The sequence below is a fragment of the Sus scrofa genome, chromosome X (assembly GCF_000003025.6).
Source record: "Sus scrofa isolate TJ Tabasco breed Duroc chromosome X, Sscrofa11.1, whole genome shotgun sequence".
NCBI lineage: Eukaryota > Metazoa > Chordata > Mammalia > Artiodactyla > Suidae > Sus > Sus scrofa.
The window spans coordinates 10,555,944-10,583,446 of NC_010461.5; the positions used below are offsets into that span (position 1 = coordinate 10,555,944).

At 43.6% G+C, this 27,503-nt stretch overlaps 1 protein-coding gene across 4 annotated transcripts in view; it reads right to left on the reverse strand.

The window, feature by feature from the left end:
• GPM6B (glycoprotein M6B) overlaps positions 1-26,825 on the reverse strand; it is a 153,273-nt gene extending 126,448 nt beyond the window's left edge. Inside the window, exon 1 of one of the 4 annotated variants that reach the window (XM_005673444.3) lies at positions 26,258-26,825. In XM_005673444.3, coding sequence (XP_005673501.1) covers positions 26,258-26,261 — 4 coding nt within the window. In that variant the 5' untranslated portion in view covers positions 26,262-26,825. The remainder of the gene's footprint in view (positions 1-26,257) is intronic. The other 3 variants (XM_005673445.3, XM_013985918.2, XM_021079592.1) reach the window with 3 other exon arrangements.

A 27,503-nucleotide genomic window follows, 5' to 3' on the forward strand; every position in this document is an offset into this window, starting at 1 on the left:
GATGCATCCTTAACCAAATGGTCAGGGGTAACGTCACTAGCAATGAGATGCATCAACCTCATGTGTGCTCTGATAGGCTACACTGCCATGGGCACAATGTCAGATGCCCTGTGGCATTCTTGCCCCAAATGCATAACCTTAACCTCATCATGAGACAACAGACAGACCCAGGTGGAGAGACACACTACCCAATGAATATCTTCAACAGAGTAGAGGTCAGGACAGACAAGCAAAAACCGAGGAACTGTCACAGGTAAGAAGAGACGAAGGTGATGGGACAAATGCCACATGGGATCGGTGTCACTAGGCTGAGAACCACCGGGCTAGCGCACATCCCCCTTCATCCACAAGGAGGCCAGGGATTATGGTGTCAAGTACAATTTGGACTCTGAGCTCTAGGTCTCGGCATTACCCTCCTCTTTCGGTCAAATCGCCTACTGACCAAGGATAAGGCACCCGTGCAGTGTGGGGACACCTTTCCAGACTGAATACCGGCCCTTGTGAATTACTTTACTCCACGATGTAAGGAAGTGGAGAGAGACAGCACTGAAGGAGGTGTGGCTCGAGCAGTGCTCAGCGCGGACATCAAGCTCATTAATTTCTTTTGCGAAGAACCAGTGATACAGCCGAAATATCAAAGAACAAATCTTGAGCATGCCATTCTAAAGTCCTAAATAATTTATTCTCCAAAGTGGCTTAATTTATGCATGACAACATAAGCGTTAAGAAGCTATCATGTGGTGTATTTATACTCCACAGTGCAAAGAGGTTTAAAAAACACAGAAAGCACCAGCCGGAATTCCCGTCGTGGCGCAGTGGTTAACGAATCCGACTAGGAACCATGAGGTCGTGGGTTCGGTCCATGCCCTTGCTCAGTGGGTTAAGGATCCGGCGTTGCCGTGAGCTGTGGTGTAGGTTGCAGACGCGGCTCGGATCCCGCGTTGCTGTGGCTCTGGCGTAGGACGGTGGCTGCAGCTCCGATTCGACCCCTAGCCTGGGAACCTCCATATGCTGTGGAAGCGGCCCAAGAAATAGCTAAAAAAAAAAAAAAAAGAAAAAGAAAGCACCAGCCAACTGAAAATATCATTTGTAACACAACCTTTTGATAGCAACTTCATACTTTTCAATAGCTGAAATAAATAATAATAGTAATAATGATAGCAATAATACCAGCTTAAACACTGAGTATTTTCCATGGGCCAGGTATATGTTTCATATATGTATATGAAACCATTTACCATCTAATGATACAAAGTTGCTACCTCCATGTCCCTGTTTTTCAGATTAAAAAATCAAGACCCAGAGAAATCTACTTCTAGGTAACTGGTATTTCAATCCAGCAGTCTCCAAAGGCCACTCTCTACACCAGAAAACGACGATGTTACATCTGATCCTCATGTTAGCACTAAAACCTATCAAAGCACGCAGAAGTACTGGTTGCGATACTGACACAGCCACTGAGGGCTAGAATGCTTCAGAGAAATGTCACTGGGCTTTGAAGGTCTCACATTAGAACAGACTCATCTCTTGACTTCCATTCCAAGCCTCCTCCTTGCTATACCAGAATGAGTTCTTTCCTGGGTGCCAAACTGTAGATTAGCAGTGCCTACTGTCAATGGTGATGGAAATACACTACATCTGTGTTGCCCAATATGGCGGCCTCCAGCCACATGTGACCACTGAGCATTTAAAACGTGACTGACACGGCGCTCTCACTGTGGTGCAATGGGACTGGCAGTGTCTCTGGAGCACTGGGATGCAGGTTCAAGCTCCGGCCTGGCATAGTGCTATCTCATCCCTGGGAACTCCATATACCATGGGGCGGCCAAAAAAGAAAAAAAAAATTCAAAATAAATAAAATGTGGCTATGTCTGAAGAACTGCATTTACTTTCAACCAATTGAAACTGAAATAGCTAGTGATCCTCGTATTGAAAATACTGCTCAACAGGCCATGAGAGGTCCAGCATCTTCACCTCTTACAATTACTTTCCAAACCAAATACACTTCCAGACTCTGTTGCCATGTTCATTTAACAGCTTACAGTGTATCTCAAGCTCTACTGAAACAGAAGACCACAAAGGGGGTTATTCCAGGTCTATCTCTATGATCTCACTGGGTATGTCCCTAGCAAAACCTACCATGGCAGGCTCACCTATAAACTGGAATATGTGACCCATAGAATAGAGTCAAGTCAAGCAAAAATGTTTCCCAAAGAAAAGCCACTGCACATGTCCTTGCATGTTGAGGATGTAATTTGTTTCCAAAAAGCTGAAAACGGTTTCACGATAAGGCAAACCTGAAATCCACCGACTAGGAGCTGATTGCCCAGCCTGCCTGAAATACGGCCTCCAACTGGCACTTAAGACATTACCATGCCAATTCCTTCCCTGGACGCCAACCACGGAAGACTTTCATTATTTCCTGCATCTGCTCACTCTGTTCTCTGCATAGCTGAGAAAACTGAGGCCAAGGCAAAAGTGAAAAAATCTTACCAAATCATCACAGGCTTCATTTACAGCAAATCCGAGCATAAAATCCCCAATACCAGCTTTCCTACCTCTAAAGGTGAATTCTGGAAAGCACTGCTTTCCATTAGAGAAAAGAGGACAATTTTTCTGCAATTTCTCTATTGCTCTATGTTCCCCTGCTGAAAAAACTCTCTCCGGTTCAGAGAGCAAAATAATGAAGAGCCAATAAAAGATTTAATGGCAGTCACTGTTTAAAGCAGGTTTTACAAAGGATGCTCTATTTGCATCTAAGAGCCAAGTGCAGAAACCTACTTTGATGTTTATATGAAGTTCGGGCCTCAAACAATAAGAGACTAGGGACCGAGATGCTTTTGTTACCATCTTTTTGACAGACACAACTGCAAGAAGGTCAGGATCATCTCCAATGTGGAAGAAAAATTTAAAATGATCATCGAAATGGTGGGGAAAGGGGAAGAAATGTGGAGTTACCCAATCAAAGAAATAGGTGGAGTACTTATTTAGCTTAGGAAATTTAGCAAGAATTTGTTTTCTTTGTGGAAAGTTGGGTCACTCTAAGAAACGGTCACTGCATGTCATGCATGCAATGAGATAAGGATCACTTTCTACACTCGATCCACTTTGGGCTATTTCAAAATGAGTCCCCATATGGCTCCTTTAAGAGGAAAACTTTAAATTTCCACTTTATGTTGTTCCCACATCTTGGCCTGAAAAAAACCCCATATGGGATTGGGGGGGGGGTGAAATCACTAAATCCATTTTATATCAGTGTGAGGAAAACAGACGAGGGCCGGCCCTCCACATCCGTAGGTTCTACATCTAAGGATTCAGCTCAAATGAGACTGAAAATATTCAGAAAAAGAGAGTCGGGAAAGTTTCAAAAAGGAAAACTTGAATTTTCTGCCTGCAGGCTGCTATTTACATAGTACTTCCTTTCTATCTAGAGATGACTTAAAACAGCACATGGGGGTGTTCCCTGGTGGCTCAGCAGGTTAACAATCCCACACTGTCACCGCAGTGGCTCGGGTTGCTGCTGTGGCATGGGTTCAATGCCTGGCCCGAGAACTTCAATATTGGGGGGGAAAAAAAAGAAAAAAAAATTGGGGGGGGGGAGAATGTGTTTGGTACATGCAAACACTAGCCATTTTATATAAGGGACTTGAGTATCCACTGCTTTTTCTAACTATGGGAGGGGTCCTGGAGCCAGTCCCCTGTGGACAGGAACAGGGACGGAGATATACCTATATTTATATATACATATATATGTTACTTTTTATTCAGGTGAAAAGCATTAAATATTGACAATAAAAAGTTTTCAGGCTTTTTAGAGAACACAACACATCCCAGACCTTCAGGTTTTTTTTAGACCACTACACCAGATCTTACAGTAAGTAGGGCTCGGCCTCCAAATAGAATGGAACTTCCAGTTAGTAAAAAGGACCCCTCCTCCATTTACACTAGCCAAAATGTGAATCCAAAGAAGGGGTGAGCCAGGCCTCTAAAAGACTGTTCAAATGTTAATAAATGCTTCAGTATCTTCCTGCTCCATCTTGTTTACAATCTCCAATTTGGAACATTTTCCAAAGCAAGGGAATTTGTATTCAAAATGTGTTAACACTATCAGCTACTTGAAAAACTCTTCCTTTCCCCATCATGGATTTAGTGATAAAAAGCTACCTCGACTTTTTAAAGGTTTACATCTGTAATGTTAATATGGAACATGGATTCCAAGAATTTCATTATTCTGAAAGAAAAAAAATCAAATTATTCCAACAGTTGAGATTTTTAAAAATCTGAAGGTTTACATTTGATGTTTTCATAATTTTACTTATTTTTAAAATCTAAGTGTAGCAGACACTGCTTCCTTTTTTTCCTAGTATCTATGCCCTCCTTTTCTACAGTAATAATATTTTTGGCTAGCTGCCCAGCAGAGGATTACATTTCCCAGAATCAATTGCACTTAGGTGTGATCATATGACCAATTTCTGACCGAGGGGATGTGAGGAGTAACACGTGCAATTTCCCAAGAATTGCTTTTAAGAGAAGGGCTTGCCTAACTTTCTCTTTTTCATCTTAGCAGGAATGTGAAGGTGATGGCAGGAACAACAGCAGCTCTCTTGAACCATAAAATGGAAACCAAGTTATAAGTATGACAGAAAGACAGCCTAAGCCTAGGTCTCTTGACTTTTTTTATCAGAGGAGAGCCACCATACCATCTGGCACTTTTACATCAGAGGGAATGGAAACTTCTAGTATGCTGAAATACTAACGTTTGGGGAGGGTCCATTACAGGTAAGTTATATCCCAGCTAACTAACATGAAAACAAAGTAATGAAATTATCTGTGTGTTTTGTTCTATTAAAAAAATAATTAGGAGTTCCCGTCGTGGCGCAGTGGTTAACGAATCCGACTAGGAACCAAGAGGTTGCGGGTTCGGTCCATGCCCTTGCTCAGTGGGTTAAGGATCCGGCGTTGCCGTGAGCTGTGGTGTAGGCTGCAGACGCGGCTCGGATCCCGCGTTGCTGTGGCTCTGGCGTAGGCCGGAGACTACAGCTCCGATTCGACCCCTAGCCTGGGAACCTCCATATGCCGCGGGAGCGGCCCAAGAAATAGCAACAACAACAACAACAAAAAGACAAAAAAAAAAAAAAATTAATAGACAGCCCAAAAGTAAACCCACACACTTATGGTCCATTAACCTATGACAAAGGAGGCAAGGCTATACAACGGAGAAAAAACAGACTCTTCAGTAAATGGTGCTGGGAAGACTGGATAGCTGCATGTAAACTAATGAAATCGGACCATTTTCTAACATCATATACAAAAAAAAAAAATCAAAATGAATTAAAGACCTAAACATAACACTGGAAACCATAAAACTCCTAGAGGAAAACACAGGCAGAACACTCTTAAGCATAAATCATAGTTTTTTTTTTTTTTTCCAATCGGTCTCCTGAAACAAGGGAAATAAAAGCAAAAACAAACAAATGGGAACTAATTAAACTTAAAAGCTTTTGCACAGCAAAGAATAATCTACTGAATGGGAGAAAATATCTGTAAATGATATGACTGATGAGGGGTTAATGTCCAAAATATATCAACAGTTCATACAACCCAACATTTAAAAAAACTAACAACCTGATTAAAAAGTGAGCAGAAGGAGATCCCGTCGTGGTGCAGTGGAAACAAATCCGACTGGGAACCATGAGGTTGCGGGCTCCATCTGTGGCCTTGCTCAGTGGGTTAAGGATCCAGTGTTGCTGTGAGCTGTGGTGTAGGTCGAAGATGCGGCTCGGATCTGGCTCGGATCACAGCCGTGGCTGTGGCGCAGGCTGGCAGCTGTAGCTCCAATTCAACACCTAGCCTGGGAACCTCCATATGCCGTGGGTGTGGCCCCAAAAAGACAAAAAAAGGAGATGAGGAACACAGAGATGGAGCCAGAGTGCTTGGGTTCAAATGCTGGCCTTGCCACTTCCTAGCTCTGTGACCTGAGTGGTTCTATCTGTGAAATGGTTAGAGTCACACTGGTTCTTGCAGGTATAGAGCACTTAGAACACTGCCCATATACGGTGAGGACTCAGTAAATGTTTTATATATGTATCATATATACACATCTCAGTGTATACACATGTGTATATAATAGATATGTATGTTACACAGCATATACATACACGCATGTCTGTCTCCAAACATGTATGTTATATATAACATACATATTGATTTTATACATAATGAGTATGTATTATTATGCATCTGTGTATTTCTTTTCTTTTTTGTAGCATGTGGAAGTTCTGGGGCCAGGGATTAAACCCGAGCCACAGTTGCAGCAACACTGGATCCTTAATCTGCTGCACCGCACGGGAACCCCCTCCATTTCTTGACTGATATACACCTATACTGTGCTTTCTTTGAAAACTCAGTAGATTCATAAAAACAAAGTGTCTTCTGTCCAAAACCTAGTCAAAGTTTCATCTCCTGCATGTGTAATACAACTAACAATTAAGTGCATCTGCCACTTAATCATTCCCCAAGGGGCTCTGAAAAGGCCCAGCAGGGTTTTCAGCTGCTATAGCCCAAAGTCATAAGGCTTTCAACTGTAATTTTATTTTCTCAGTGACCAGTGGTGTTTATTTGAGCCATAAAAAAAAAAGAAAAAAGAAAAAAAGAAAGAAAGAAAGGATGAAAGGAAAAAGATGTTGGAGTTTCCCTGTGGTGCAGAGGGCTCAGGAGCTGGCATCCTCACTGCAGCGGCTTGGGTTCAATACCTGGCCCAAGAACTTTCACATGGCCATGGGCATGGCCAAAAAAAAAAAAAAAACAAAGATGCTAATACAGAAATACAATGAAAGATTTCCATACAGGCAAACATGGAAGAAAGAAAGACTCACAATTGAAGCAGTACTCTTTCCCACACTGCCCCCAAGGCTTTGGGATGGATTTTTTAAAAAATGGGAGGCATCTACATCCATTGTTACTCCCCTCTTACCCAGGATTTGAACTGTTCTGGAAGCCTTGGTCATTTGCAAAACAGTCGAGTAGAAAGACTCTGAGGGGTCAACAGCTGCCACAAAGCCCACGCCACAAAGCTCCTGAGCACCCACTGCAGGCTATATAATGCAAAATAATGATGCTTTCTGCACTGCTTAAGTTAGTTGAACACGTATTCGTTTATCAATTCGCGTGTGTGCGCGCCCGTGCGCATGCGTGCACATTTTGAGGAGGTTCCATCTTCAAAAAATAAATAAAATAAGGCAGATTGGCTATCAGGGGATCTCTGTGTCCACAGAGCAGAGACAGAAATCAACTGAAATATTCAAATGTGATGTCATAGAGACTTCAGCGAAAAGCAGGCACATGGCCTCAGTAGCGGTGGCTAAAGACACCCTGTATCACGTTCAACTACAATTTATCCCCAAGTCCTTCGATTCTCTCCACATGATCCGTTAAGGTTGTTTTCACTCAAGCAAACACAGCAAGGACACATAGAAGCAATTTTTAAATCTTCAAAATTTGTAATGGGGGAAATTTTAAGTATCTTTAGTACTTTACAGTAATAACCTCTGGCAATTCTCCAAACTGCGGTGATCAAGTCATTTGCTGAAAATGCCAGTTAAATGAGGAGTGACTCACTGGACGTGAGCAAATTACTTGGAGAGATTTTTACAGCAATCAAACCGTGGATATTTTTAAACTAAGTAAGCACAGCCTGCCATTTTAAGTACAAAGTCACCATGGCAACGATAACATATACTCTATCTCCCCAACCCTCAAGATAAGCTTTCGTAGGTAATAAAATTATAGAAATTCAATGAAGCATTCCATTTAAGACTAAACTATGTAAGAGATTAGAATGCGTCAGGCATTCCAGCAACACCTTAATTAAGTTCAGGTTCCTGAGACAGTGTCGCCAAGCTGCTAAAGAAAGAAGCATCACGCAATGATGATGTTTCATTATGTTATTGCAATTACTGACATCACCAATGGCTTATCTGGTGACGTCACTTGAAATTTTGATCAGTTTTATGACCAACCATCCCCATTTTCCCCCTAATTGCATTAAGCTATCAATGATGATTTGCTATATTTAGAACATGCCCTTTTGCAAAGGTCTGATTGTCCCCAACTGCATATGTTTCAGCAGGATGTCCACTTGCAAAAGCGCCAACATCCAGATATAATGGAATCTGAAACCTGTACATACTGTCGTGAAAATAGCCAGCTACTTTGTGAAAGAAAAATGTCCCCTATATGGTAATATATGTGGTGGATACACAGAGCGGCAATGGCACCATTCTACCACCAGAAAAAAAAAAAAAAGGTGTTTTGAGCACATTTTGGTTGTTTTCATTTTATCATCAATTCTCCGCTCACAGGTCCATCTCCCCTACCAGCCTACTGGCTCTTCCTCAAAGCCAAGCACTCTCTTCTTCACCACCATAGTTCTTGCACTGACAACTGCACTTGGGCAGTGAATGTGTGTGATGCAAACTGGGAAGCTGGCTGGTCAAAGGAGCTCTGTGTCACACAATGCCTTTGATGAGACCAACAAAAGCAGCCACATCACAGCAAAGAACTACCATGGATGTTTAGAGCTTGGGCTCAGCAGGACCAGTCTACTTTCTTCCCAGGCAGTGTGGCAGCCAATCACGATAATGGCAAAATGGTACACCTTCTCTGTAACAGTATAGAGACATTTCCTCAGGGGCATGGAAGCACCACCAACTCCCAGTGACCTTGGGCAGATGAGCTACAGGGGGGCAAATCTTTGCTCCATGGTCACTTACTTCCCGAACTTCTCAACTCCCTTGATTTACTTATTTGGAGAAGCCATCTAAATTCTCTTCCACTTCTGGGAAGGGTCAAGAGAAGCCAAATCTCTTATGACAGAGATTTCAAATAACAGTACACCAGGATGGCACATGGCACAAAGGATGAGGGGAATGGATTGGAGGTGGGGGTGGGAGGGAAGAAGGAGAGAGTTTCTTAATGGGCCAAGCAAGATGTGGCTCTAGGATTTTGAGTAGATAATATTTTCATGAGCAAACACCTGCTTTCAAATATAAGGACAAGTACTATAATAAACAGGGTTTTGATTACTTGCTGTATCTTATCAGGTTAAGTTCTTAATGCTAGGAAACTAAGACATGAGTTTCCCCATTTTTTTTAATGGCCATACCTGAGGCATATGAAAGTTCCCAGGCTACAGGTCAAATCAGAGCTGTAGCTGCCAGCCTACAACACAGCCATACCAAAGTGGGATCCGAGACATGTCTGATAACCTACACCACGGCTCACAGCAACACTGGATCCTTAACTCACTGAGCGAGGCCAGGGATTGAACCCTCATCCTCATGCATACTAGTCAGATTCTTAATCCCCTGAGACACGACAGGAACTCCCCTCATTCTTAATTTCATCCTCAAAGAGCAATTTTATATTAACTTCCAGTAATGTTCATTTTGAAAAATTACAGAAGATTAAGACTTTCAAACAACCTATGTAGAAGCCTCAGTATGTGCAATTACATTGGATTTTTCTCACAAAGTTTTAAGAGTAAGGTGCATGGATTCAGAGTAAGATAAAGATACATATATTTAGGAATAATTCAACTGTGTGGACATAAAAACTTGACACTTACCTGGAAATAACCACATCTTTATCAATTTCACCTAAAAATAGGAAGGGAAAAACGTCCTGACAAACAGCAGCTAGGGTTAATTTTCAGTGCCACTATTAACCTACCAAGAAGCATTCGTTAAGTATAACTGAAAAAGAACCAGAGCAAACATAACTAGAGACCGGTCTCCATTTCCTAGTCAACCATTACCAGCAGGTGTATCACGGCAAAAACAATGCAGCACACAGACCCACATTTATGGGGTAGATAACCTGGGGGGCGAGTCTCTGCTTCACCAAGAGTTGCTGATGGACAGCATACTTTGCTTTTTAAATACTTGTGAGGGAAAGTCCACGTTTGGGGCTGACACACCTAAAGCCAGAGTCCATAGAAGACTAATGAGAACGAGGTTTCAGCCACTCCTGCAAAGTTTCAGGAAAAAAAAAAAAAAATGAAGAAACACTTCTTTGGTCTCACTGCAATACCAGGCTGGATACGGCCCTTGGGAGGGAATATTTATTTAGGCCACTGCCTTCTTTTTAGCTTCTTGAGCAGCTAAGCTGTCTTAGATGGAACCATACGAAAATGCCATATTGGATATGGCCCCCAAATGGTCAAATTTGATCCATTTCATGTGTCTCAGTATCTTCACCAGGTTGGGAAAATCAGGAAACTCTGCCATTTAACTCAGCCACTGTACTACTCAGCAGCAGCTCTTAGAAGAAAATAAAAAGGTTAAATCTATTGCTGGAAATTTAATGGTGAATGAAAAAATAATTGGTTCGCTACAATGGTCTCTGCCATCTTCTTTTGTTACAGAAATATTTAAGAGTTTGTTAGAAAGAGGCTGAAATCATAAACAACCTTTCAGGTAAAAACAATTTTCTGAAGCTGATTATGATTCAGTTTCAGCTCATACATGCTATCAGCCATTGTTTCATTCTTCTTTATCATAAAGAATGCCCTGTTCATGCTAAGAGTTCAGTGGATCTCGACTAGATTCAACAAGTAGGTCTAGACAGGCACCAGCTAATTCACATGTGACATCTAGGACTAGGTTTGTCCCCATCAGAGAGGGGATGTCTGAAGGCTCCCCTTCAGAAAGGCACCCTTTTAAATATATATAGTTGATTTACCATGTTGTGCCAGTTTCTGCTGAACAGCAAAGTGACCCAGTCATACATATAAATACATTCCCTTTCTTATATTATCTTCCATCATGGTCTATTCCAAGAGATTGGATAGAGTTCCTTGTGGTATACAGTAGGACCCCCATTGCTCATCCGTTCTAAATGCAATTGTTTGCATCTACTAACCCCCAGTCTCCCAGTCCATCCCAATCCCTCCCTGCTCCCCCCTTGGCAACTTCAAGTCTATTCTTTATGTCTTTGAGTCTGTTTCTGTTTCACAGACAAGTTCATTTGAGAAAGGCACCTTTTGAATTCGGCAACTCCTCTCAAACTTGGGCCCTTTTATTTGGTGTCTAGAATTTCTTGCTCTATTTCAGCCCAATTCTCCAACTTGCCTATGGGCTATGGGTCTTAAAGATGTGCAAAGACTGCCTTTCCTGACTTCACAAGTTCAGTCCAAGTCAGTATTTCCCAACCTTGGCACTCTTGACATGGGGACTCTTGACATGGGGTGGGCTCTGGGTATCATAGGATTTTAGCAGCATCCCTGGCCTCTACCCACTACTTACCTGTAGTATTCCCCTCCCCCAACCCCAGTTGTAGCAACCAAAAATGTCTTGAGACATTAGCAACCATCCCATTGGCGGGGGGTGGGGGCCAAAAAAAACCAAAAAACAAAAACAAACAACTCTTGCAGAAAATCATTGGTCTGACAAACTCTTATTCCAACAAAAAATAACTCATGGTTGCTTCTAAATACTGTGAGGCCTCCATTTCTTACCAGTCCTTCAAAGAAGGGGCAAGTGACTTTGCAAATATTGCCTCTGAGCCGGTGAACAAAGACCCTGCGCAGGCACCAAGTTACACACCTTCAAGTCCCCAACCAAGCAGAGGTTTCCAATTAACAACCCTCCCAAAACACTTTTACTTTGGTCATAAGTCTTCTTTTGCTTTTTAATGGTGTCTCATGTTAGGCTGAGGAAACTGCAATTCCATCACAAAGAAACGCTATCAATTTTTGCTCAAATCCACAAGAGCTAAAATAAGATGATAAAAAGTTAAAGATTTAACTTTCATGTCCAAATTTATATTTCAATTTTTTTTACTTTAAAAAAATTGTATTTAAGTATATGTCGTTGATTTAAAATGTCGTGTTGGTTTCTGGTGTCCAGTAAAGCGATTCAATTATACATATAGGTATACTTTTCCGTAGTCTTTTCCATTATGGTTTATCACAGGATATGGACTAGAGTTCCCTGTGCTATACTGTATGTCCTTGTTGTTTCTTTTATGTATAGTAGGATGCATCCCCGCTAACCCCAAACTCCTAATTTGTCCCTTCCCCACAGAACCCTTTCCCCTTTGGTAACCGTTAAGTTGTTTTCTATTGGACTTCAATTTTAAGTTTCAGAGCTTCTACAATGAGGGATCCCTTCAAGAAAAACACATGTAACAAAAAGAAGTGAATTTTATGTACAGATTCTTACAACTGGGGCCTTTCTGGATTACTCAAATCTAAATGTATGAGAGTAAGCATGTATGTTGGGGGGCGGGGCAGGGGGGAAGGTGGGGGACGGTGTCCTGGGACAGCAGTCATGTGTGGAAACTGTCCAGCAGTCCAGTTTTGTGCCAGCCACCATCAGCAACAGTAAGGGAGTAACAGCACCCTATTAAAAACTGCATTTCCCAACATCTGTTTTAGGAGAATGTACATTTGTGATTTCCGTTGCCGCCAAATAAATAAATAAAATTTGAGGCCTTGTGGAGGACCCAGAGTATTTCTGTGAAGTGATGGGTAACAGCCACACATGTAATCTCCTTTGACAGCTGAATAAACCACTTTCCAGAACAAATCAAGCTCACACTCCAGCCCCACAGTGGCTGCCTCTCAGCAGGCTGAGCAGCTATGTCAAAATACTCCAGGAAAAGTGTTCCATTAAACTACTTTGGAAAACCAGGTACTCTTGAATCGACCAAGCAAAGTTCATTTTCAGGAATGACATCACCAAACGTGGAAGTAATATTCCCACAAAAGTGGTGGGTTTAAATCACTCCAGGGTTTCGTTAGCTGCATTGCTCTAATATATGAGTGGAAAATTGGCTTGTTTTCTCTTCCAACTCAGAGTATCCAACTTGAATGTAAACTTGGACTTTGTATTGGGGAAAACAGGGCCATTTTTCTTTTAGAAGAAATTCAGTTTCGGGGTTATTTTCTTCTTCTTTTTTATGGTTGCACCCACAGCATATGAAAGTTCCCCAGACAGGGGTTGACTAGGAGCTGCAGCTGCCAGCCTACACAACAGCCACAGCAACTCGGGACTGAGCTGTGTCTTTGGCCTACACCACAGCTCAAGGTAGCACCGGATCCTTAATCCACTGAGCGTGGCCAGGGAATCAAATCTGCATCCTCATGGATACGAGTCAGATTCGTTTCCTCTGAGCCATGACGGGAACTCGTGTGTGTGTGTGTATGTGTGTATGTGTATGTGTATGTGTGTGTGTGTGTGTGTGTGTACAATGGATCTTTTAACCCACTGTATCGGGCCAGGGGGATCAAATCCATGCTTTTACAAGGACCCAAGCTAACGCAGTCAGATTCTTAAACCACTGTGCCACAGTGGGAACTCCAAAATTCATGCTTTAACGTATTGAGGGTTCTACTTTCTCTATTATATCTAGGGTTGGTTTAAGTAAAAACACCTCATTTTCCTTCTTCTGACCAGACTGGTATTCATCTGGACCTGTCTGTACATTCAGCTGCAATTTGTCACAGGTCTGTGGAAGGAAAACCATGACATCCCATGGTATTAGTTTTGACCCCGACTGATTCACTTTTTCTCTTTAGAAAAGTCACAGAAACGATGAGATAGATTGTGTGAAGATCTAATTGTGTGAAAAGACACACCATGTATAAAAATGGAAGATTCAATACTGTGAACACACTGGCTGTCATGAAAATTATTCAATAAATTCAGTGTAATCCCACTCAAAACCCTAACAGGGATGTGTGTGGAACATCAAAGGCTGATTCCAAAAGCAAAAAAAATGAAGAACATCTCAGACACTGTTAAAGAAGAACAAGAAGAGAAAACTTCTCCTAGGAGGTATCTGGGCTTACATCAAATCCAGACTAATTAGGACAGTGCAGTCTTCGCACATAGATGGCAAAACAGACCACAAGAACAGAATGTGGTCCAGAGACGTACACACAGGTTCAAGAGAGAAATGTAATACATGAGAGAGATTATAATATATAAACATTGGTAGGGAAAGGATGCTCTATTAAGTATGTGGTGGTATCTGCATAGGAAATGCAAGCTATAAAGAGAGTTCTACCTCATACTATACCAAGAAACAAAAATCCCAATGCGGTAAAGACTGAAAAATAAAAAGCACAGTTAAAAAAAAAACTTTTAAAGAGTACAGAATATCTTCGTGACCTTGGAGATAGGAACAATTTTAAAACAAAGCAAAAATAAAAAGCAGCAATCATAAAATATAAAGGAAAAGATGGATAATTAGGGCTTTATCATAATAAAAAATATTCAGTACAATGAAAGATGTGTTCAACAAAGTTATACTTTCTCTATTATATCTAGGGTTGGTTTAAGTAAAAACACCTCAGAGAGGTGTTGAGAGGAAGATGATATTGATGACACATTTAACTAAGGGTGAGTATCCAGCATGTATAAAGCATTGCTACAAATCAATAGAAAAACACAAGCCAGGATATAAAGGAAAGAGAAAACCCAAATGGCCAATAACCTGCCAAAACGTTTCAACCTCTGCAGGGAAATGCACCATAAAAAACAATGAAATACCACTTTGTACCTAGCAGAATTTTGACAAATGAAAAGCTGTGACAATACCAAATGCTGGAGAAGATTCTGAGAAACTAGAATGCTCAGACACTCCTGGTGGGAGTATAAATTGACACCACCACCTGAGAAACAGTGGTGACATGGTGACATACAATTTAACGGACCCCTCCCCTACATCCTGTGATTTAGCTCCTCTCCAAAGCTGAGACACATTTCCTGAGTTGTTTTACAGATGCTAAAACCCCCACCAAACAGAAGACTTAACTACTTGATGACCTTGAGCACTCCCCCCAGACCTACTGGCACAGAAGCCTTGATGACGTTAACCCCTGTGACCCCACCGTGGGACCTCACCATCAGCCAATCAGAGATGGTGCACCAACAGATCACATACCCTGGGACGGCCCTCCCTCGCTTGGCCTTTAAAAATGCGTTGCTGAAACCCATCAGGGAGTTTGGGCTTTTTGAGCACTAGCTGTCTCCAGCTCCTTGGATGGCGTCTTGCAACAAATACTGCACTTGCCTTTACCAGAATCCAATCCAGTGTCAGTAGACTGGCTTTACTGCGTGTGGACAAGCGGCTTCAAGTCTGGTTCAGTTAACAACTGCATCATTGCTTCAGTTGATAAGATGACAAAATTCCTCATTGAGGGAATGAAGGCAGAGTATTAATGTCTGAGTCCAAACAATGAAAGGAGCAAAGTTAATTTGGGCAAAACACTTTTGTATCCATTTCTAAAAGTTTTCTGGATGATAATCCAAAAACACCCCAGGCCTTTGATCCTTTTCCCACACCCCCTTTGCCAAGAGCTCACTAATTCAGACAACTGTTGTAACTATCTTCTTCAGGAAACTACCTGAGAAGAGGTCTTAACATCTGTTATTACATCCTTATAGCTTGAAGCCAGAGAACATGAGAACGGAGGGTCTCCTCGACAGATACACAACATCCACGACTCCCTCTTTATTCACAAGCCCTCGCGATGCACTTTCCATTTCCAAAGAGGAGGATGGAGTTCCCTCTGGGATCTCTGCAGCACCAGGACACAGGCTCAATCCCTGGCCTGGCAGAGTTGGTTAAAGGATCTGGCGCTGCCGCTGTGGCAGTGTAGGTTCCAACTGCACTTTGGATCTGATCCCCGGCCTGGGAATTCCATATGCCATGGAGCAGCCAAAAAAGAAAAAAAAAAAAAAAGGTTCCATTTCCAAAGAGGATATTGGCAAGACCTTATCTTTACCACCCCTTCACCTGGATGAAGGCTTTTCCCTTACCCATCTCCTCTCCCATCAATTATTTTCAAAGTCCCTCTCACGCCTGCTGTGTGAACGTTTTCTACTTAAGACAGAGGGCCCAGGGGCAAAGGCACTCCCTAGCACAGCTCTACACATAAGGGCATTTAATAAAGGCTTGGCACCATACTCATTTTCTCATTCATACAGAAAACATCACCGAGTTTTCAAGTAATGGTATTAATGTTGATCAAAAGCTGCCAGACCTAAGAATTCCCCCTGTATGATTCCATTTATATAAAGTACACAAACTGGCAGAACTATGCTGGCAGAAATTAGGAATGATTACCTTTGGTCCAGGCTGCCTGCAAGGGAGCTTGCAGGGGATTTGTGAGAGGCTGGTAACATTCCACTTCTTCATCTGTGTACTGGTTACGTTTGTAAAAATGTATAAAGCTTACTATCTGCCCACTTTTCATGGGCATCTTATGCTTCAATACCAAATCTGAAAGTGATTTGATAACATTTGCACCTCTTACAAAACATCTAAAAATATCTGTGGCAAAATATCATTATATAATAGAGCTCCAAACAGTTTTTGGTAATCCAGGACAGTGGCTTTGCAAGATGACAGTAATTCATGGAATGAAAACTCATCTTCTTTAATGCGCTGATTTCTGCTTTACTTAACCACAGATACTGTCAGGCTCTGCCACAGGAAAAAAAACTTAAAGGAAAAATATCAAAATGGGGCTGAGTCGAGTAAAGCCATCCTAAGGGTTTGAGTTTCTTCGCTAATTATATCGTCATTCTTTGCTCATTGTGTGAGGGAACATATGCCTGAATTTAAGCTGCCAGTTTAAACTACCCCCCCCCCCATTTAAATGCTCTTTTTAGAGTCGGGTGACAACACAGTCCTAAACCTAACAGAGCGAATTGATATGCACACAAAATGGCAGACTTTGCTGGCTCCTTCTGACCTTCGCTTTCCGAGGTTCCTGCTCTTTTGACACTGGAACCACTTAGCAAATATGCTCAGACTTCTCAGAAAACACCAGTTTAAGGTCCGAATCTGGAGGGAGGTGTTAAAGATGAGGAGGGGGCAGGAAATGGATGGCTGTTCAAAAAGGATCTCTGTGACCAAGAAGGGGGAAGTTGGTCCCTTGGCTGACAGCTCCTGCCTTTCTCAAACACACAAGGCCAAGTGCAACGAAGTCATTACTACAGACCCTGAGGATGGAACAGGATATACAGGAGATTGCCTTCAAGGCTTAATCTGGGTAGATTTGATTATAGCTAAGGCGATGAATTCTAAATTTGGAAAGGCCATCAAGGTCATTAAGGATGACTTTCTACTTAATGAAGACAACTAAAGGGGAGGAAAACAATTTCAGTAAGCAAAAAAAACTTCATAGAGATTCAGCTCTTTCCGAGACAAAGCACCCTGAATATCAGAACAAGTTACCAAGGAAAGCCAGACGCTCTCTGTGCCAAGGGGTGTTTGCTCTCATTGTTGACAGCGTCTATGTACCATTTGACTCCAAAGAATGAACTGGGTGGCCTATAAGGCTCCCCATTATATCTCCCAATTCTCTGATGATGTTGAAAAAAAGATTTAAAAACAAACAAAACCCTTCCTTTAGGCAGGAGAACAAGTATCCCTTTTGGAAGGGTAACTTTTTTTTTTTTTTTTTTTTTTTTTGCTTTTTAGGGCTGCACCCATGGCATATGGAGGTTCCCAGACTAGGGGTCGAATTGGAGCCGTAGCTACCAGCCTACACCACAACAACACAGGATCCGAGCCATGTCTGCAACCTACACCACAGCTCACAGCAACGCCGGGTCCTTAACCCACTAAGCGAGGCCAGGGATCAAACCCACAACCTCATGGTTCCTAGTCAGATTCATTTCTGCTGCACCATGATGGGAACTCCAAGATAACATCTTTTAACCATCTTTTAACCAGAGATTTTTCTATTCTGCAGGTGTGCTCAACTAAGTCATCAGTGATGCCACTACTCAGATTTTATACTATCATGAAATACAAAAGGTTTTGTCACTCTTGCTTGAAAGCAGTACTTCTCAATATGGGGTGATTTTGGCCCCCAATAGTTGTTATTTGGCAACGTCTGGAGACATTTTTGGTTGTCACAACGAGGGGAGTGTTACTGGCATGCAGTGGGTGGGTAGAGGTGAGGGATGCTATTCAATAACCCATAATGCATAGGACAGTCCCTCACAACAGACAATCATCCAGCTCAAAATGTCGAAAGTGCTGAGGTTGAGATAAACCCTGATCTAAAAGTACACTTGAAAAGGAAGGAAAAGAGACTTCTCTCATTTCACTACCTGTCTCCAATTCCTCAGAAGAACAAAGTACAATTTAACATCCCACAGAAAACAAATACACAAGCAGATGCTACGCAATGACTCTAATGCAAGATCATTTACAATAGATCTTATCAAACCAAATACCAGAATTATAGAACCACTGCAAGTAAAATTCAAAAAAATCAAGTTTATTTTTCCTCTGGTGGATTTTCTTTCTAGCCAAATAAGCAATTTTTACTTCTAGACATTAAAATCCTATTTTCTAACTAGCAAATGTAGTCCTTCTTACTGAAGTAATCAGCTCATCTCTCAGATGTAGTTAGATGTAAGTATCAATATACTACAATACATTTTAAAACAAATGATGAAGATTCATCAAGAAAAACAAATACGAATTAACTACATCACTAGGAATGAACAAGGGAACATCACTACAGACCCTACAGACAACAGAATTATGTTCATAATACATAATACAAAAGTATTATGAACTTTATGTCAATAAAGTTAATAACTTAGATGACTAAGTTCCTGAAACACAAGAACACAGCTTATTAAGGCTGGAGCAAAGAGAAATAAGAAATCTGAATAGTACTATCTGTTAAATACAATTCATAATTTAAAACATCTCCACAAAGAAAACTCCAGACACAGCTAGCTTCACTGAATTCTTTCAAATATTTAAGGATGAAATAATGATACTTGTCTATGTATAAATAGACATGAACTGGGTTCCATTTCAATGCCTACACCATCTGGAGTCACGCGAAAGAGACTGTTTTCATCCTCAAAAGGCTCACGCTTCCTTCTTTGTCCACTTTTATCTTTTGAAAAGGAAGCAAGAGACCAAAATTAAAAATATTCTTGCACGGTTCATCTATGATTGTCCATTGTAATCAATTAAGATCTGTCACTCTCCATGTGGCTTTCTGTGCCACTTTCAGATCCCAGTAGTACCCTTTGCTCACTCCTACCTCTTGTTCGTGTGTACCCTAATCCTTTCCACCCTTCTCAACACACCTCAAAATACAAGTCTCCACCGAAAGCTTCACACAGGCTACAAAGTCTGGGTTTCTTTTTTCTCCTTGGGTCCACTGTCACTTCTCTCTAGCTGTTACTTCCCTGCTTAAAATTCCTTTGTTATTCTCTGTGACCAACAGGATAACCATCAAGTTCTTACCTGGCTCTTCACCATCTGGCCTGGCCCGTCTTCCAGCCTCAGCTCTCCTTATTCCCCAACATTTAGGCCATGCCTGACTCCTCAACATGGTCATGCAGCAGCTGGTGCCATGACTCCTGCTCTTGCACATCTGTACCCAGGGTCTGGGGTATCTTCTTCCCAACAGACCCCTGTCAACATGCTCATCCTCAAGAGTCAGCTCAAGAGTAACTGCCTCCCTAGAAAATCCCTCAGAAATACCACCTCACCCCTTTTCTTCCCCCTCAGAGGAAATCATCCAACATGACTTTGCACTTACTTCTATTATAATAGTTTATCTGCATCTCCGTACTGACTGTGACACTCTCAGGACAGGACTGGGTCTTGTTTATTTTTGTTTCAAAACTTAGCAGACTGTCTGGCTCATCTGAGCAGGACTCTGAACGCTTGCTGAGCGAGCAGCTGTCTTGCATTCTCAAGAGTCTTCATGGTGATGGGCATGGGACAGTTTGAACTCAAACACTTACGGACTGGTGTGTGCTAGTTGCATGGCACTGGGCTAGGTATTCATTTTACCCAGTTATACAAGGTGAGAATGAAAACTCAGGACCGTTGTTACCTTTTAATCCTCAGAGCAATAATGAGGATAATAATGCAGTGGGTGGGTAGAGGTGAGGGATGCTTGGTGTTTCACACCAAGCTTTTTTGCACTCCAAAAATCTGACAAGAACGAAGTACTTATCACGAGAGAGGAAAATATTTTACAACATCTGAAGAAAAAAGCCAATGGCAAAAAAAAAAAGTAATAACATTCAGATGGTTCTTTAAATTGTTTTTGTGTCTATGTATGCCTATGGCCATCAATTTACTGGTGAAGTGACTTCAAGCTCTGAAACTTATTCCGTGAAAATCTGTTCAAAGCGTTCATGTTATTGAAGAATAATTAATGTAATTTGCCCTCTTTAATTTAGTCTAGTTTATCATAATCCTGCAAAAATAAATTCTATACACCTTGAAATCTATACATTTATAATGCAGACACACCTTAGTAAAATGCACTTTTATGTGATAAAACCCTGATGCTTCCAACAAATATTTGTGGAATACCTCCATCGATTATTTTTACTTCAGTAAAACAACCTTTGTTCTTGACCAATGTGACATTTGAACAGAAGATATATTAAAAACAGTAGGGAGCTCCTGTCCTGGCTCAGCAGTTAATGAACCAGACTAGGATCCATGAGGATGCGTGTTCCATCCCTGGCCTTAGTCAGTGGGTTAGGGATCTGGTGTTGTTGTGGCTGTGGTGTAGGCTGGCAGCTGCAGCTCCCATTTGACCCCTAGCCTGGGAACTTCCCTATCTCATGGGTATGGCCCTAAAAAAAAAAAAAAAAAAATCCCACTAACAAGCCAGCAAATAGTAACACAAAAAATCATGTTAAAATTATTAAATGGATGACACTTGGCTTAAAGATACCATAGGAGCTCTCTTACCCATATTTACCTAATGGACCCCCCGATTACCCCATATTCTCTATTCTTTTTGTAAACCATACTGACCACTGTCCACAGAACTTGATTTCTAGGCTATTCTCCAGGACATCTATGACTTCTCCCATCAGGTGAATTGGGTACCTCAGAAAAGTCTTTTAGATTTGTTCCCAAACCTGTTTATGCCAGTTACGGTTGTTCATGTGATTATGAAATTTAACTAGGTAATAATCAGTGCCACAAGAAATGAGTTTTTCTTTCTTTGAAAATCAAGGTGATTAGCTTTGAAAAGCCTCAAGAGATGACTCACTTGGAAAAACAGTTGCCACAAAAAGTATGGACAGGAGAGTTTTAAAGGTTTCAGGGGAATGGGGTTGGTGATCAAAAGGGGTTCTCTGTCCACAGATTGGGTCTGTCTACCTCTAAGTTCTCTGCAAGGATCAAAGTGGAAATCAAAAGCCAACTTTGGCTGTGATTTATACACAAGAAAGACTTCAAGAAATTTCCATCAGGGCTCTCACTCAAAGCTAAGACCTTGACTTGACAACAAAACACCGGCCAATTCATGTTTAAAGTTAAACAAAATGTGTCAGGGACGTATGTGGTACTCTGGATTACTCACCACTTTGGCATTTTCAATAAACCATCTGACTGCTTGACCCCGGATGCAGCAGATAAGGATGTTCTCAAAGAACCCCTTGGAGGGGTCAAGTGGATTAGACAAGAGCTCTTGCTGGAGCAGAAATATACTAAGTAATTAATTACTTCCTGTTGGTCACAAAGAGTACTCTGTGTTACTGGACCAGGGGTTTATTCCAAAGTTCAGTCTGGGGCCCAAAACTTGAAGGGAACTCTCTCCAAGACCCAGGGATGGGCTTTTACTAGAGTTCTCCACTCAGACGGAGGGAGGCCAGCATGTGCTGGGAATCCTGCCTGCCTTGCTATCCAGCAGGATGCCTTCCTTTGTCTCCAGTTGCATCTGAATTCCTCAGTCAACTGTGAGAACCACAAGTTGTATGTGTGGGTCCTCAGTGAGTGCTTCCTTCTTAGCCTGGCCTCTGAAGGTGGCCTGGGCGCTGTGTTTGGAATCAAGAAAGGCTCTCTGGAGCAGACAGCTCAAAAAGACAAAGGGGCAGGAGAAGCCAAAGCTGGAGGCCCTAAAGAGGGTGAACACTACGGCTTCCTCCAGCAATCTCCTTGGGGGAGGGCCAGTCATGCTGTTGGCAGGTGAGTCAAGATGCCAGGATATGGAGTTCCCAGGTGGCTCCATGGGTTAAGAACCCGACATAGTGTCCGTGAAGATGTGGGTGCAATCCTTGGCCTCACTCACTGGGTTTAGGATCCAGCGTTGCCACAAGCTGCAGCAGAGGTCACAGGTGCAGCTCGGATTCGGTGTTGCCATGGCTGTGGAGCAGGTCACAGTTGCAGCTCTGATTTGATCCCTGGCCTGGAAACTTCCATTAAAAAAAAGATGCCAGGAGTTCCTGTCGTGGCTCAGTGGTTAACGAATCTGACTAGGAACCATGAGGTTGCAGGTTTGATGCCTGGCCTCGGTCCGTGGGTTAAGGATCCGGTGTTGCCGTAGCTGTGGTGTAGGTCACAGATGAGGTCCAGATCCTGTATTGCTCTGGCTGTGGCTTAGGCAGGCAACTACAGCTCTGATTCGACCCCTAACCTGGGAACCTCCGTATGTTGCAGATGTGGCCCTAGAAAAGACAAAAGACCAAAAAAAAAAAAATTAAAAAATTAAAAAAAGATGCCCTGCATTCAACACAACTACAAATGATACCTGTGATGCTGGCTTCAAGAAAAGCAACAGCGATTCAACAATTAGGGAGCCGTTTTCTCATATTTTTCAAGCCTACCATGACCCTTTCACTTCTTTTTTCTACATTACATCCTTTTAGATCTGTAGGGATCCAAAGACATGATTTCATCAAATCCTTGTACTGTGTATAAACTGAGCTTAAGAAGAGAAAATGATTTACCCAAGATCACATAGCAAGTTCATGGCACCACTGGGGCAGGCACCTGGGCCTCGGGCTTGTCCTGCTTTGCTTTTCCTCAATTTCCCAGCCCTGGAAACCACCAGCACCAACACAGCACCACCCAGGAGCTTGCTAGAAAAGCGAAAACTCAGAGAATCAGAAGCCGCTTTTTGAAAACGATCAGAGGATGATTTGTACCAACATGACAGTTAAACAACTGCTCTAAAACCAGTTTTTTTTTAATGCTCTTTAGTGAAACGATTGACTGTCTTTAAATTCACCATCCTCATAAAAACTTGCTTATCACAAAACAGACCAAAACAATTATTTAGCGGTTTTGCAGCCTCTGATCATTTCCCATATAATTTATTTAAAATTAGAGACAACTAAGGAAACAAAATCAGCACTTCTCCCTGGATACACAAGCCATATTAAAGCCGGGTGGAGAGTCCCCAAGCGCCTCATAAGGGGTTATTGCGTGGCATTCATTTGGCTGGTGTATCTTCAGCCCTATGAATAAAGTAAGAGAGTCAAAATTCTGCTACGTGATGTGAGTTCTCATCACATAAAACCAAATTTAGAGGGAGAGAAAGAGCGAACGCGTGCACACATACGCACAGTGGCCAAACGTGGACCTCTTCAGCCAGCCAAAGAGTTGCCACTGGCTCCTGGAGGTGTTGTACTGCATACAAACAGTCCATCGACACCTTCCCATTGTGCAAAACCACCAACAGTAGTGAACAGTCGAACACACTTCAGACCTCAGTCAGCTCATTGCATTTACATGAAATGTCCAGAATAGCCCAATGCTCAGAGACAGAAAGCAGTTTCGTGGTTGCTAGGGGCTCGGAGCTGGGGAGAATAGAGAGTGACTTCTAATGGGAACAGGGTTTCCTTTTGAGGTGATGACAATTATTAGCTAATGGTGGTGGCTGCGCAACTGAATATACTAAAAAAAAAAAAAAATCCCTGACTTTGTACACTTCAGTGTCTGAACTGCACGGTATGTAAATTCTATCTCAACAGAGCCATTAAAATCAATTGGCTCAACAATTTTTAAAAACATGTTTTTTGTTTTGGATGCACTGAAAGATAAACTGCATGCACCACACTTAATTTTGTCAAAGATTTTGAATACCTTACAATTTGGGTTTAAAGGGGTTTTATTTTTGGTCTTTTTAGGGCCGCACCTGTGGCATATGGAGGTTCCCAGGCTAGGGGTCAAATTGGAGTTGTAGCCAATGGCCTACACCACAGTCACATCAGATCCGAGCCACGTCTGTGACCTACACCACAGCTCACGTTAACCACTGAGCAAGGCCAGGGATCGAACCTGCGTCCTCATGGATACTAGCCAGATTCGGGGTTTCCAATGAACCACGACGGGAACTCCAAAAGGGGCTTGTTATTTCCACAAATCACACCCACTCTACCAGTAAATTAACTGATACCACATTAAGGAAGTGCCTTGTTTAAGAACCGAAGCTCCAGCCAATGGACGAATGATCAGAATTTTCCCAAGGTTACATCATTTCAATTAAAACCTTCATGAGGGTACGTTTGTTCGGTAATTAAATACATCTGGAAAAATAAAACCAGTTCGTGGCCCTGTGGTGTATTTACTAAGAATCTACTAAAGGAAATCAGTATGTTTCCTTTCTGGCATGAAGGGAAGTCTTTTTTTTTTTTTTTAATGTAAAAACTAAAAACTAAAACCAAGGATACTGCCAGAACCAGTGAGGTATGCACAAATTAACATAAATTGGCAACTGAAGTGTAGAAGCAACAATTGTCCAAGACACAAAGTACTTCCTTGAGAACAGACCTCTGGTTTGGGCATTTGCTTCATGAGAACCGCATCTAACTTCCACACCTACTTAAAAATAAAGCCCACCCCCAATTAAGCCCAGGGTATTATCAAGGCCGTAGGGAAGAAGAACCCCAACTGGTAATTCAACACTCAATTTCTCACCAGTACAAAGCTGAATGCCTAGTGTTAAAAAACCAGAAATAAGTTTATTTCAGGAAAATCAGTTAATGCTTTCCCCAAGCCTGCACTTCTGTGTAAGTTCAATATTCCTGTGCCAAGCAACGCCGAAATGGTTACAGGCGGAGACTCCTCAGTGGGGGGCATTAAGCAAAGCAGGACCTAGGAGAGGTCATGCAATTCTGCCCTTTCTAGAAGGATCTTAGCCTAGCTCACCCCCAAGTCTTTGGTAACCAACTGTCCAGTTGGATTCGGAGGCCTTATGTCCTTTCATATTTTGATCACCTAGTACTTTTGTTGAAAAAAGACAAAAAGGTTTAACTCTCAAATTCTTTGAGCTTCCTTTTAAACGCGAAATAATGTGCCCTCCTTACTAACCCTCACCAAAATCTTAATAGGCACAAGACTGCCTCCTCCCCCACCCACTCAATAGCAGAGGGAATGCAGGATGGGGTAGGGGGCTGGGGGCTCAATTCCTTAAGCCCCCTCCCCCAACCCCCAGCGGCCCTCAAGGGTTAAATCCACTGACTCCCTCATTAGGAATGCTTTGGAGGGGCTCCCCACGGTCTTTGTGGCTTTTGTGGCTGGAGTCTGTCTGCCACTAGAGAAAGATAATAGAGCAGGGAGAGAAAACCCGTTCCCAGGCACATTTCCAGGGGTGCAATGGAATTGGACGGATTTCCATCGCACTCTTTATGAGTTTTCCAAGAGATACGGCGTCCCCGTTTCACGACATGTTGCTGACGATAGTATTTCGGGGGTGTCAGGAGGTGACAGAATCCTACAACCGCCTAATAGCCGCCCCGAGCCAGGTGGGAGATTTTCAATCACCAGGGCTCGGCTTCTTCACCGTGGCTAGTCGATCCCCCAACTGCCCCAGAACCCGCGGAGCACAACGTTTCCACCTGCGCCCAGGTCCGCATTTTGATAGTTGGATCGGTGGACAAAGAGACTCACACTCTGTCCCATCTCCCCTCCCACCTTCCTGGTTTCAAGGGTCACGGTTCCCAAATGAACTCTCGGAAGATCCCAGGCCTGGGGAATGGGCGTTTGTTTCAGGTGGATTTAAAGCGAACAGGACCCCGACAGGGTGGGACCGGATCGGAGTCGGAGCTGGGCGCTCGGGCGACAGGACACCGTCCCAGGAAAAGGACAAGAAGCTACTCTCTCCCACCTCCACCACCCCCCCGAAAAGAAAGCAGGAGCCCGCAACCCCGGACGCTCCGTCCGCTCCCCCAAGTGCCACTCTCGGGGGTCCAGCTCTCCCCCTCCAGCGAGCCTCACGCCCTCGGGAGCAGCGGGAGCGCCGCTAGGGTGGAGACGTCCACGGAATAGGGCGGGGACGCGCACCTGGGCGTTCGGGACACCTGCGCCGCGCCCCTCCCACCCCTACCCCCCCACGGAGCCCCGGGCCGGGTGGCCAAGGCGCCCCCAGGAGGCCCCACCTGAGCGGGGGCGGGGCGGGGTCGCGAGGCCGTGGCGGTGGCCGTGGCGCGGGGCCAGCACGCCGGCTTACCCATGGCTGGAGACGGGCGGGAGGGGCGAGGGCCGCGGACGCTCGGGCTCCCTGGGGACGGGCAGAGCCGGTGGCACAAGTTTGCAGGTCCGGCGGGCACGTGCGCGGGCGGGCGGGCTGCGCTGGGCTGCCGGGCTGGCGGCTGGTCTTCGCTGCGGGCCGGGGTGGGAGCGCGGCGCGGCTCCGCCTGCACTGGGGGCCGGCCGCGCCGAGAGGGGCCCTGACGTCAGCGCCGGGGGCTTTGTGCGCCCGCAGCCGGGCCCCAACCGGGCAGCGGGCGCGCCGAGGCGGCGGCTAGGCTGTTGGCTTCCTCTGGGACCCCCGGGCGAGCACCGAGGGGCGCGGAAACCGGAAAAGCCGACGGGGGGGATGGGGAGAGAGGGGCGCGGGCTTCCAAGAGCTCAGAGGCACCCATCCGCGTCCCAGAGAACTGTTACAGCTGGGGGTGTCTTTGCAGTCCTAGTCATCACCCATTGTGCAGATAAAGACACTGAGGCCCGAGACACTGACTCAAGGATACCTAGTGTCTGGGAGTTGTGCTGCAGTCTACAGTTCTGGATCCTACTGCTCACACGGGCGCTCCGGGAGCTACTTAATTCAGTGGATCTTCACCCCTGTTGCACATTAGAATCAGCTGGGGAGCGTTTAAAACTCCGATTTCATCAGGGCCTCAGCAGGTGGGACCCAGGCATCCGTGCCTCAGAAACTCCCCAGGTGATTCCAATGTGTGGTCAAGGTTGCCAACACTGACTTGAGTTACTTGTGGGTAACAGATGACTTCGAAGAGCACGAGCGACACTCTCCCATCTGGGGTGGTGACAGATTTGGTGGCGTCCATAATCTGCCCTAGATCCCTGGAAGCCCACCCCTGGCAGGCTCTGGGAGCCTCTGCAGACCCGCCCCGGCCACCGCTTCTCCTGCTGCTCAGGCCCCGCTTGAGCCTCTAAGTGAATTAATGGTTTAACAGTGTCTGGAGCTTAAATTCCTTCTGTCTCCTTAGAGAAGAATTTTCCTGTCTCCAAAGGTATTAGAAAAGCTCCGAGATCCCTACAGTTTTTCTCTAAGGCTCTCTGAGACATTTCTGAGCCCAAACTTCCTCCCCTGATAGTTGTGCTTCTTCATTGTTTTGAAAATACATCGTGTTACTTGAACAGAGGGTTACATAAACAGTAACAGTAGATAGTACACTTACAGGGCATTTAAGCCAAAAGAAAGAGGCTTTAGGACTGGGAAAGGGTGGAGGAGG